General features: G+C 42.3%; 1 protein-coding gene across 2 annotated transcripts in view; it reads right to left on the bottom strand.

Moving 5' to 3' along the window:
* Window positions 1-12,414, bottom strand: part of PDE3A (phosphodiesterase 3A) — a 376,123-nt gene that overhangs the window by 16,136 nt on the left and 347,573 nt on the right. For both annotated transcript variants that reach the window (XM_006121290.4, XM_075897857.1), the window contains 4 exons: window positions 10,436-10,635; window positions 4,698-4,901; window positions 4,155-4,310; window positions 730-970 (listed from right to left, as the gene is read on the bottom strand). In XM_006121290.4, coding sequence (XP_006121352.2) covers window positions 730-970; window positions 4,155-4,310; window positions 4,698-4,901; window positions 10,436-10,635 — 801 coding nt within the window. The remainder of the gene's footprint in view (window positions 1-729; window positions 971-4,154; window positions 4,311-4,697; window positions 4,902-10,435; window positions 10,636-12,414) is intronic.

Genomic DNA, 12,414 nt, shown 5'->3' with positions numbered 1-12,414 from the left:
TTAGGGTACGTCTACACTTGCTCCCTAGTTCGAACTAGGGATGCAAATGTAGCCGACCGAAATTGCTAATGAAGCAGGGATTTAAATATCCTGTGCTTCATTACCATAATCTCACCCTCATGCTATTTCATTCGCTAGTTGATTCAAACCAGAAAGTGCACTCTGGGACATATTAGTTCGAATCAAACCCCTTGGTTCGAACTAACGTTACTCCCCAAAAAGTGAGGAGTAACATTACTCAAAAAGTGAGGAGTAACATTAGTTCGAACCAAGGGGTTTGATTCAAACTAATGCGTCCCAGAGTGCACTTCCTGGTTCGAATCAGCTGGTGAGAGGAATAGCGCGCGAGCGAGATTATGCTAATAAAGCGCAGGATATTTAAATCCCCGCTTCATTAGCAATTTCAGTTGGCTACATTTGCATCCCTAGTTCTAACTAGGGAGCAAGTGTAGACGTACCCTTACATGCCAATGCATAGCACTACCATGAATATAGCAAACTGGACCCCTTTCCACAAGAAGTCTTTAGAAGCTTCTCTACTCTCAGAATGTGGGACCACCTGTTGAACCCCTTGGGGGACAGTTCAGCTAGCCCAATTATAGAGAAATTCAGGTTGTGGCTGACCAGCATAAACTCTGTAAGTTTTTCTACAGGGGTTTCTTAACTTTTGCTCAAGGGCAGTCCACAATGTGAAATCATCACCATTGATAGATAGATGCAAACACATACTTGACTCAGAAGTTTCACACATTTCCATTTCTGCTGTTTCTTCCTCTTCATGTTCATCAGTATCTCCTGACTCATCGCTATCTTCCACCCATTTCCCTGGCATCAGCCCTGCTGAGTCATAGGAATTACACAGTGGACCCACAATGTGAGAAATGAAGGATTCCTGAAGGTGTGCCAACTGAGGAGCTGAGCGATCCATGAAAGGACTTATCGGAAGGCCAAGGCTTGCCTCTTCATCACCCTAGAGAGCACAAAAATGTGTTACTTCTGAGAGAGACATTAATTAGCTGGAAATGTGGGGGAAAAGGTAAGGGAAGCTTCAAAGGCAATTGCAAAAATTAGAAGGAAAATTATTCTGCTGTAGAGCCATTTCCTTTTCCCATTTCCTTTTTTAAAGCAGACTAGCAAATAAAAGGTAACACTGCATACTCAAACACAAGAAAAATCTGCTATGAAGAATACCCTGAATTTACAAAGCATGGTATATGAGGACTTTGTAAAATAATCACATCTTCCAGTCCTGTAGTTTACATTGATGTATTGGAAGCTTGAAAATGAAAATCACCTTTCTCCATGTTCTTTTTTCCCCATAATGTATGCAAATCATTTGTGATTTTTATCATCATCAGTAGCTTTCTAGCAATTAGTCACCTTATTCACAAGAGGATGAGATTTAACTTCTCAGAAAAGGGCTGGCTTGTCAGACTAGTTGTCTTATGAATTTTGCCTCTCTTTTAAGCTGTGTTACACTTAAGTTGGGCAACTCCTCTTTCATGTTTAACATGCCACGTTTTAGGCCATAGCCAATCATTTCCTGGAGAATCTTGTAACGAACATGCCAATGTAGGGTCTTTCAGAAATGCAAAATCCTCCACACATGTCTTTTTGTGGCCAAGTGGGGAGGGAGGGGGAGAGAGAGACAGAGAGAGAGAGGCGGGAGGGGAACGGAAAGAAAGAAAGTACACCCCATCCTGGTGCTCTGATTGAAGAGCTGGTTTTCTAGCAAGGTCCACTCTATGAACCAAATACTCAATTTCTTTTATAGTTATCCCTAGCACAGCAAAATTATTTTATTATAGGATTTAGTTCTATAATAAAAGAATTGATAATGCATGTGACTTGTACAAACTGATGTCAACTAGACAACAAAGAGCAGCATTTGAGAAAAAACAGGGCATGAACTTTATTGAAGACCCATACTCAGTTTCTAAGACATTACTTCCAGTCTGAATTTGTTTCCAAATACCAAATCTTAGGTTCTCAGGGAAACTAGGTAACTAAATCATCACCCTTTTGAGAAAAGAGAAGCCCAAAAGGTAAACAGTTAAACTTTTGATGAATGCCTCACTTCCAGCTTTCCTGCATTTCCTAACAAGGTGCACACAGCTCAGTGATCAGCTATCAAATATTTGAGACCCCCCATCATTATCTCAAACCCAAAATGTGTGCACATTCCTGAGATAACAAGTGGATTAACCAGAGATGGCAGGTCTCTCCACTTCATAGCATGACATCTCAGATTTCATGTGAAGAAGTTGTCAGTGGTGGGAAGAAAGTTGACTGATGAAAAGTTTAACATGTAATTCTTTCAAGCTTGATGGTGAGGTTGATTTACAGTTTGGAACATTATACTGCTTTTTTTATTAAATAGATGTCTAACTGGTATACCTTTAAATATCAGCTTTGAGCACATGGAGGAAATGAATTTAACATACTGTGACAATACTGCGTATGTGTTTTTCTAAATTTAAACACAGTAAAGTTTTTGATAACACTTGTACAGAGCTGTAATTTTTCAAAGCCTGGTACACCTTTGTTTTTTAATAGAGAAGGGTACCGTCAAGAATGGCTCAATTTTCATAGCACATGCTGAACTATATTGTACATTTGCAATCCAGTTTTCAAGGAAACCTATTTGGGGAAGATCGGTATATTCCTTAAAATTCCTCCTTCAAAAATGAGAAACTGGATGTTTTCCCTAATACAGATAAATTATTTCAGGGACTGAGACAGTGGGTAGGCTGGTGGGTAGTAGCCAAGTATAAGAGCCACTGGGCCCGATCCCAGCCAGGGTAAATCAGCTGATACATATGAGTCCATTGTCTTTAATGCCTCCACCAAGTTCTGGAGGCAAATTGCTACTGTACAGCATGTTGGTATGGCAACTAATGTCATTCAAAGGACACAATGGAAAGCACATTGCATAAAGCACTTGGAAGCATTGATTTTTTTTCAGGAACAAAGTGCACTGATTAAAAATATCTAACAATTTAATAGAATGTTTCTGGCTAGCAGCAGCCATGTTGTAATCTACTTGCAAACATATTATATAATGTCCATCCCCAAAGGAAGATGGAAAGCAAGGGCAACAAAGATAAAACCTTAATCAGTGAGCCAACAGAATTTACTGTAAAAAAAGACAACAACGTAATAATTTTACTGATCTTGTTTCAGAGTTTATTGTCAACGGCTTTTATGACAATGCTGGCTATAGTATACCAGAACAAGTACTCTGCGTGCCATTAGCTCTGATGGAGCCAAGGTGAGCCAGATCATTATACTTGATTGGTTTGCAGTGGTGTTGAAATGACTGCATCTCTTTATGGGAGGTACCATGAGGTGCAGCAAACAAACAACAGAGTCCTGAAAAAAAAATCCAGGCAATAATGGCAGAACTTACTCTTGCAGTAGGATCTATTTTTAGTGATTAGTCTTATATTTGAGCAGAGGCCAATCTCCTCTTGCATCCTCCAGTGCTTTGAATGAGGAGGCCAGATAAATGCTTGAATTTTTCTTCCTCTCACTCCCCCTACATATACTACCAGGGAGCAGAAGGAGGAAGCCAGCCCTTTCCTAATGACGTCACTAATGTGCTAAAATTAGGGGCTGTCAGCATCCTGCAGTGACCTCTGGGTCACTGTCCAGCCCTTCCCAAAAGATTCTGGGGTGTTGGGAGGAAGTGGGTTAGCCTACTGGCCTATTTCTGATGATGTAAAATGTGCAGTATAGTTACCCAGAGCCCTCGGCGCTCACAATGGCCCCAGATGCAGTGGGATAGGTTCCCTGATTACAGGCCATGCTGATTGGGCAAAATAGGTGGATTTTGAGAAAGTTTAACATGTACAACTGGAAAAGATTAAGATCAGAGCTCTCTCAGAACCCAAACTTCCAAATGAGTATCAGTGGGTTGCTTTGCTTCCAATTCTTGCAAACCAAGCTATGGTGTTTTGTTCCTGAATGCCATTGTGAACTTTGAATGCTGACTAGTTGACAAAACCAGAAAGTGTATTCCTCAAACTAAAAAGAAAAGTTATTTCACTTAGCACTGAAATGCAGTAAACTTCACAGTACAACATAGCAACATTACAGAATAATTTAGGGCAGGAAGTAAAGTAAGACATTCCTGTTTTGGACACACATTTTACCTGTTCATAAAATTCATTAACAATGCCCTCTGTCCACTGCAAATGCAACTCTTTGCATTTAGCAGGCCCATTGATGTCAGCCAGTTTGATGCACATTTGGCAAACCAGCAAGCGGTCATTTTCATTAGTCCAATCAATACCAACTTCATCGTTCACCTGGAAGAAAGGGAGTGAAAGCCATTACAATAGCCCATGATAAGAGGAAACTCTTGTTCTGTGTTTTGCTAAACCAAGCTCAGCTACTGAATGAAAACTACAAACCACATTACTGAGTGATGTAGCTTATTATGCAGTTAAAGTAACCAATTTTTGGTAATTTTCAATAGCTTAGATAGCTAAATAAGGATTATAAAAAACTGTTTGTTTTTAGAAATACCTGTTACTGTTTCAGTATTACTATTCATTGAATGAAGATGTCTTTCTGTGTCTGTGGGGCTGCCTTTTTAGTGATATTTCCCAGCTGCTGACCCATTTGATGTGCAGGAGGGCAGAAATAATTCTTTTCCCCTTTAGAAAGCATTAGAAATGAGAATTCCTTGTTACCTTGGCATTGAATCTGGCTACAAAATCAAAGTGTTTCTTCAGGTCAGTGGCCAAAATAGCCTCAATTACAAGGAAGCGAAAATGCTTGAACTCCACGTGATCAAGGTTGACTAAGAAGTTATATTCTGGCCTGGACATGAAAAGATTCCATGCAGCAGCTGCATGATGGTTCTCCAAAACAGAGCGATCGTTATACAGCACGGCCTGTGGAAACAATTCACTGAATTAAGAATTCACCTAACATATGAAACAGAAAAACTGGAAATAAGAATGGCTATTGGAATTATGAAATGGCTTTTGATAATGGGACAAATGAGAGAAAGGATCAGGTCTTAAAAAAAGTTGCAGAGAATTCGGACAGCAGTAATAGATTTTAAATATCTTTCCTAGTCGTTGTTAAGACTGATTTGGAAGTTTCAGGTCTTATCTTCCAGACGATCTTTCATTTCTGGTTGACCAGGGCTATGATGAATCAATCTAATTTTATATTCACCATTAATGCATTGGAAGTGAACAGAAACTCACCACGTGGCAGTGGCAAACTGGAAATATGAGATCCTTTGGAGTGTCAGACCTAAAAGTGCACGCATGTGTGTATGTGGGTTATATATATTTTACACAGTCACACACTTTAATATTAGCCATTAATGCATATTAAATACATTATTTAGATAAATAGAGCGTGAGCGAGCAAGAGAATGAGACGTCTCATCACCTCGTCTTCAAGAGCAATGACGTTTTATGGTTGGGGTTTCTGACTGGGTCTTTCAATCTACTATGGTTACTCAGACCACCTGTATAGGCTGATGGGAACTAACAGAATTCCTGGCCCCTGGGCAAGGTGGTTGGGGGGGGGGGGGGGAGGGGAGGCTGCCTCTGTACTCCCAGAAGGGGCAGGGCCTCAGGAGGAAGGAGCAGGTCAGCCCTTGGAGCTGCCCAGAATGCCCCACCACTGCTGTAGCCCTGGATTTAAAAGCCCTGGGACTCCAGCTGCTGTTGCAGTCAGTGGCCAGGAGCCCCAGGGCACTTGTAAATCACTAGGCCATGGGGCAGCTCCCCCCATCAGTGGGCCTTCCTGATCCTATGTTTTAGACATATATGACCTGACAGAACCTGCAACACCAAAATCCCCAATTGGTTAAAATCCTACTCATGTTGAAGGCCCCGGCTCTGAGAAATGATGGATTTCCATTGAAAAACTAGATTGCACTAAGGAATATAGGTTAAGGAATAGTCCCAGGATTTAAAGTCACATGGTCAAATTGTGTTTCAACTTCAGCCACAATCTCTTGGCTGTTTAGCATAAGGAGAAACATACCAAATTTGTCTGGGGATACAGCAGAGGTTTTATTTAGTTTTGTGGAGATGTGTTTACATACATTCAAGCACATACTTGATCATCACTGTTTTCACGTACCACCTGCGTCAGAGTAATATTGTTTTTGTCTTCAGAAGCCATCACTGTTCCTCACTGCTTATATCGGGTAACAAAATTTGAGCTGCTGTGAGCAGCTTAGCCACAGACGAAACATGTCAGCCATGTGAGACATCTGCCCTGATAGATGGGATAACTCATGATAGGAGAGTTTTGGCTAGGCAGCACTTTGCCATTCCTCAAGTCCCACTGCTGCTGCTCTGGTACCAAAGCAAGTCATCAAAAGAGGGCAGGAACCAAATCTGAATGGCAACTTTGCAGACTTCATCTGATACCAAAGTGAAGTGATATCCAACAGGAACTTTGGTGCTGTCCATTCATTTACAACCCAGTAAATATTTGCTCTTGAAGTACATCAGCTAACTTCTATTCTTGATTTTTTACAACTGGCTAATCACACGTGTTTTTGCTGGCTCTTAATAGAATGCAAAAGCAGCTTTTCTTTCAAAAGTGGGCATAGTACCTAGCAATCATCAATGGATTTTATCTTGCCAACGTCCTTATAAGGTAGAGAAGTGCTATGATATACAGGCAGTCCCCGGGTTACATACAAGATAGGGACTGTAGGTTTGTTCTTAAGTTGAATCTGTATGTAAATCAGAACTGGCGTCCAGATTCAGCCGCTGATGAAACTGATCAGTTTCAACAGCGGCTGAATCTGGACGCCAGTTCTGACTTACATACAGATTCAACTTAAGAACCCCAGGCATCCCCAAGTCAGCTGCTGCTGAAACTGACCAGCGGCTGATTCCAGGAAGCCCGGGGCAGGGGCTTCCTGTAGTCAGCCACTGGTCAGTGGCTTCCTGTAGTCAGCCACTGGTCAGTGGCTTCCTGTAGTCAGCCACTGGTCAGTGGCTTCCTGTAGTCAGCCACTGGTCAGTGGCTTCCTGTAGTCAGCCACTGGTCAGTGGCTTCCTGTAGTCAGCCACTGGTCAGTTTCAGCAGCGGCTGACTTGGGGACGCCTGGGGCAGAGCAGCTGGGGTGCTGCCGGGTTGGTCCAGTAGCGCCCAGAGCGGCGCTACGGGACCAACCGGCAGCGCCCCAGCTGCTGTACCACAGGCGTCCGGAGCAAAGCCGCGGAGCACGGGGGCAGCGGGACAGCCCAGATGCACCGTGGCTGTCCTGCTGCCCTTGGGCTCCGCGGCTTTGCTCTGCTTTGCTCCCCGTCTCCCTGGTCTGCAGACCAGGGGACAGGGAGCAAAGCGGCGGAACACGCGGGCAGCGGACAGCCCAGACGCATCTGGGCTGTCTGCTGCCCGCGTGCTCCGCGGCTTTGCTCCCCGTCCCCCTGGTCTGCAGACCAGGGAGACGGGGAGCAAAGCAGAGCAAAGCCGCGGAGCACGCGGGCAGCGGACAGCCCAGACGTGTCTGGGCTGTCCGCTGCCCGCGTGTTCCGCCGCTTTGCTCCCCGTCCCCCTGGTCTGCAGACCAGGGGGACGGGGAGCAAAGCAGAGCAAAGCCGCGGAGCACGCGGGTAGTGGACAGCCCAGACGCGTCTGGGCTGTCCGCTGCCCGCGTGTTCCGCCGCTTTGCTTCCTCTCCCTGGTCTGCTGGAGACCAGGGAAAGGGCCCCGTTCGTAACTGCGGATCCAACGTAAGTCAGATCCGCGTAACTCGGGGACTGCCTGTAGATGGAAAACTGAAGTACAGTCAGACCAAGGGTGTATTTACACAGCAGTGTTGTTTTGGAATAGCAATAACAATTCTGTTATTTTGAAATAAATTCAAAATAATGGATGACTTATTCCAACTTCTGTCTACATATCTATATAATCAATGCCATCACAGGATCTAACTACATAAGCCAGAATAACAGGGGCTCAAACACCCACACATACTCTACTGTGCTATATTTCAGTAAGTGCCAGCAATACCTCTCTGCCATATACACTGGTCAAATCAGACAGTCTCTGCACCAAAAGATAAATGGACATAATTCAGACATCAGAAATGGTAACACACGTAAACCTACGGGGGAACATTTTAACCTCCCTGGACTTTCAATAATGCATTTAAATTGATTTAAAAGCCATTTTTTACAAAGTAATTATATCACCCTATTACATAGAGGAGCAGCTGAAGTGGAGTTCATTTACAAGTCCAATACTATCAACATACACTTTAATAAAGATCCTTTCCAGTTACAGGCACTACAAAAGCAATTTGCCCACCTTTAATAGTCACATCTCCACATCAAATACTGTGGGGCCATGTCTACACTAGAAGATTATTTTGAAATTATTAAGTTCGACTTCTGGGCACCCAATTTTACAAATTCGAAGTTCCATGTCCTCACTACAGAGAAGAATCGAACATAGTCCAAGGCAGGCTCCATTAATGTGGATGTGCGACTTCAGACTCAGGGCTCCAGGAAGCACTCTGGGGAGCTGTGGGTGGCTTTCCAGTGGCCAATTAGTTGTAATTAGGAACACTGAAGCATCCACTCTAATGTTATTTCACACTTAGAAGTTTAGGAATAGTGTTATTCCTCATGAAAAGCAGGACTACAAAGTTTGAGTTCCACAGCCCTTATTCCTGAATAACGAGCTTGGTAACATGCTTAGAAAATTGACTTTGAGGGGCTAATTCTGGACTAAAGTCCTGGTGTAGACCAGGCCTGAATTAGACACATCTACCCTGAATCAATTAGCTTGTTTATCACTTGTCCTACAATTGACAGGTAACTTCTTTTGTTGTTTATCTATCTATCTGTCTCTACTGTGTACAGATGTAGTCTCCTCACCTCAAAAAAGATATTTTGGCCTTGGAAAGGGTTCAGAAAAGGGCAACTAAAATGATTAGGGGTTTGGAACGGGTCCCATATGAGAGAGGTTAAAGCGACTGGGGCTTTTCAGTTTAGAAAAGAGGAGACTGAGGGGGGATATGATAGAGGTTTATAAAATCATGAGTGGTGTGGAGAGGGCAGATAAAGTTATTTATTAGTTCCCATAATAGAAGAACTAGAGGACACCGAATGAAATTAATGGGTAGCAGGTTTAAAACTAATAAAAGAAAGTTCTTCACACAGTGTGTAGTCAACCTGTGGAACTCCTTGCCAGAGGAGGCTGTGGAGGCTAGGACTATAACAGAGTTTAAAGAGAAGCTAGATAATTTCATGGAGGTTAGGTCCATAAAAGGCTATAAGCCAGGGGATAGAAATGGTGTCCCTGTCCTCTGTTTGTCAGAGGTTGGAGAAGTATGGCAGGAGACAAATTACTTGATCATTGTCTTCGGTCCACCCTCTCTGGGGCACCTGGTGCTGGCCACTGTCAGCAGACGGGCTACTGGGCTAGATGGACCTTTGGTCTGACCCAGTATGGCCATTCTTATGTTCTGTAAACCTCATTCCATGAGGAGAACACCACCTATTGGCTGTGTCTAGATTGACATGATTTTGCGCAGAAGCAGCTGCTATTGCACAAAATCTTGCCACCTGTCTACACTGGCCGCGAGTATTTCACAAGAACACTGACTTTGTAATGTACAAAATCAGTGGTTCTTGTGCAAATACTCTGACGCTCCCGCTCAGGGATAAGCCCTCTTGCGCAAGTATTCTTGCGCAAGAGGGCCAGTGTAGACAGCAACGTTAATTTCTTGCGCAAGAAAGCCTGATGGCTAAAATGGCCATCGGAGATTTCTTGCGCAAGAGCACGTCTACACTGGCACAGATGCTTTTGCGCAAAAGCAAATCTTTTGCGCAAAGGCACATGCCAGTATAGACGCTCTCTTGCGCAAATACTTTTAACAGAAAAACTTTTCCGTTAAAAGTATTTGCACAAAATCATGCCAATCTAGACGCAGCCATTCTGAAATAACTATTTTGGAGTGTGGATGCTCCACTGCTGCTATTTCAAAATAACTCTTCCCCAGGGCCATTATAAGTAATTACTCCCCAGTGCCTCCTTAGGTTCTAAATCAAGGTAGCATGTCCACATTAGGGAAGCCTGCCTTGGACTAATTTTGAGGCTTCCCTGCAGTGTAGACCTGCTATTTCAAAATAAGCTATTTTTAAAAAAAACAAATACATCAATAAGTTAAATATAAAAAAATCCATTTAGCACTAAATGAAAATTCTTTAATGGTAATGGTGCTGAGATTATGTACAGAGTTAGCGCACCATGCTCTACAACAATCACAATATGTGCAATAAGAAATACAGTAGCTGATGCTAACCATTTCCATAGTTTACATTAGGCAAGTACCTGATGCAAGCCAGGAATAATCCTTAACAGTGAAGAGTTGTGCTCAAGTCTTTGGAGGCTTAACCATTACGTGGACTTAAAAACACTGCCCAACACTTACCTGAGGTGCGCTGGTTGCAACCAAAAAGGCATTGGTCCTTCCTGGATGATCATAATCATGCATGGCTGCAGCTACATAGAGCGCCATCAATTCTAGGGCAGGGATGTTGCCAGCTAGGCAGCCGTAGCTATCATCCGCAGGTGTACACATCTTCGAAAACACATATCCCATATGGCCATGAGTGATTCCACTATCAGAATCTGAGCAGAAATAGAGTCCCTTATTGAGGTTTAATTACTTATTGAAAATATAGACCACGAGCAAAATTGTGTGCCTGTGTGTTGCAAAACAAACAAAAAACAAAAAATATTGACCAAACCAATCATCTCCGATCTGGTCTAGCAACACAATGCAGAAACACATAACTCCAGGATTTCTGGTATTTTGTGTATGTTTCAGCAACTCAAAAATTACTGTTACCCTAACTAGAATTGGCAGAATTGGATTTTTTTTATTATTCTGATCAATTTTTTTATTATTCTGATATCAATGTTTATTTTAAGCATTTTTTCCAACTTTTATTTAAAGTTTCTCTGTTGTGCAAAAGATGGGTTTTTAACATTTTCCTCTTTTTATGTATGTAAATTTTGGAGAAAATAATGGGGGATTCAGGCAATAATTATTCAGTGGCAGGATATGTTTCAATTAAAAAAGTCAAAACTTTATAAAACCGTTAAACACAAACAGTTAACATCACGTGCCAAAAGTAAACATCTTTAATCAAGTTCTTAGAAATTCTCAAGCACCGTTTTTCTTAATTTACCTAGATGTAATTTTGGTTAATATCAATGAATTTTTTTTGTTAGTTTGTGTGTATACAGTACAATCATTGTTAACAACATTTACCAATCAAAATAAAAACTTCAAGTCTAATCAGAACACTTTAATATTATGAGCCATTAATTCATTCATTTTGAGGCATTAATCAATGAGCACTCTAGAGTTTCTTAGCTAAATCCAAGCTTGCATAATATGGCTCTCTGGACCACATAGAGGTTTATGAGTCATTTACAGACGTTGAGCTAATAGATTTGTGCCTTTATGCTCAGAGAGTGGAGGTACATGCTTTTAGACATGGAGGTTCTGGGACCAATCTCTGCTGTCCACAACCTACACAGAAGTCTTCTGGAACATATCACTTCCTGAGGCAGATACTGGACAAGACAGATCACTGACCTATTCTGCTACGGTGATTCCTATGAATGAACGTCTTTCAAAAATGTTTCTGTTTAAAACCACTCTATTTGTAAAACATCTATCCACCCAAAAGATCCCAAGTGTTTATTAAACAATACACACCAACTCCGCTAATCTGCAGACATCATTGACGTCATCACTTAAGTAGCTTGTAGAAAGAACGGGCTTAAAAAGAATATACAAAGTAAGATGGTCCTACAAAGCTTACAAGAGACTTGAATTCATATATTTTTAAAGAGTAAAATATTGTGCTTCTACAGTATTGTTAGGACCCTACCAAATTCCTGGTGGTTCATTTTGGTAAATTTCCCAGTCCCAGGATTTTAAGCATCTTAAATTTCATGGATTCAGATACCGAAATATGAAATTTCAAGGTGCTGTAACCATAGGTAACCTGACTCAAAGGGAGGTAATGGGGTGGTCGCAAGTGTATTATAGGGGAGCTGCAGTATCGCCACCCTTATTTCTGTGCTGTTGGCAGCAGTGCTGCCTTCAGAAGTGGGTTTTCAGCCAGCAGCCACAGAGATTACTGCACCCAAGGGAGATTCCTGAAGCTGGGTCTGACAATGGTCCATGCAGGGAAAGAGGAAGTCCTGTCCCTCAACTCAGATGGGATTAGCATCTGGAGCCCAGTAGGATCCCTCATCTGGGGCTCTAATCCCAGACCTCTCTAATTCCAGGGTCAATGTTTAAGGATTAAAGGGCCTTGGAACAGAAGAGTGAGTGTGTGTACGTGGAGGGGGCATGGCATCTTCCCTGATCAGAGCATCTTGGGCATATTG

The sequence above is a fragment of the Pelodiscus sinensis genome, chromosome 1 (assembly GCF_049634645.1).
Source record: "Pelodiscus sinensis isolate JC-2024 chromosome 1, ASM4963464v1, whole genome shotgun sequence".
In the NCBI taxonomy this organism is placed as follows: Eukaryota; Metazoa; Chordata; order Testudines; family Trionychidae; genus Pelodiscus; species Pelodiscus sinensis.
This window is presented reverse-complemented; position numbering and strand designations above follow the sequence as displayed.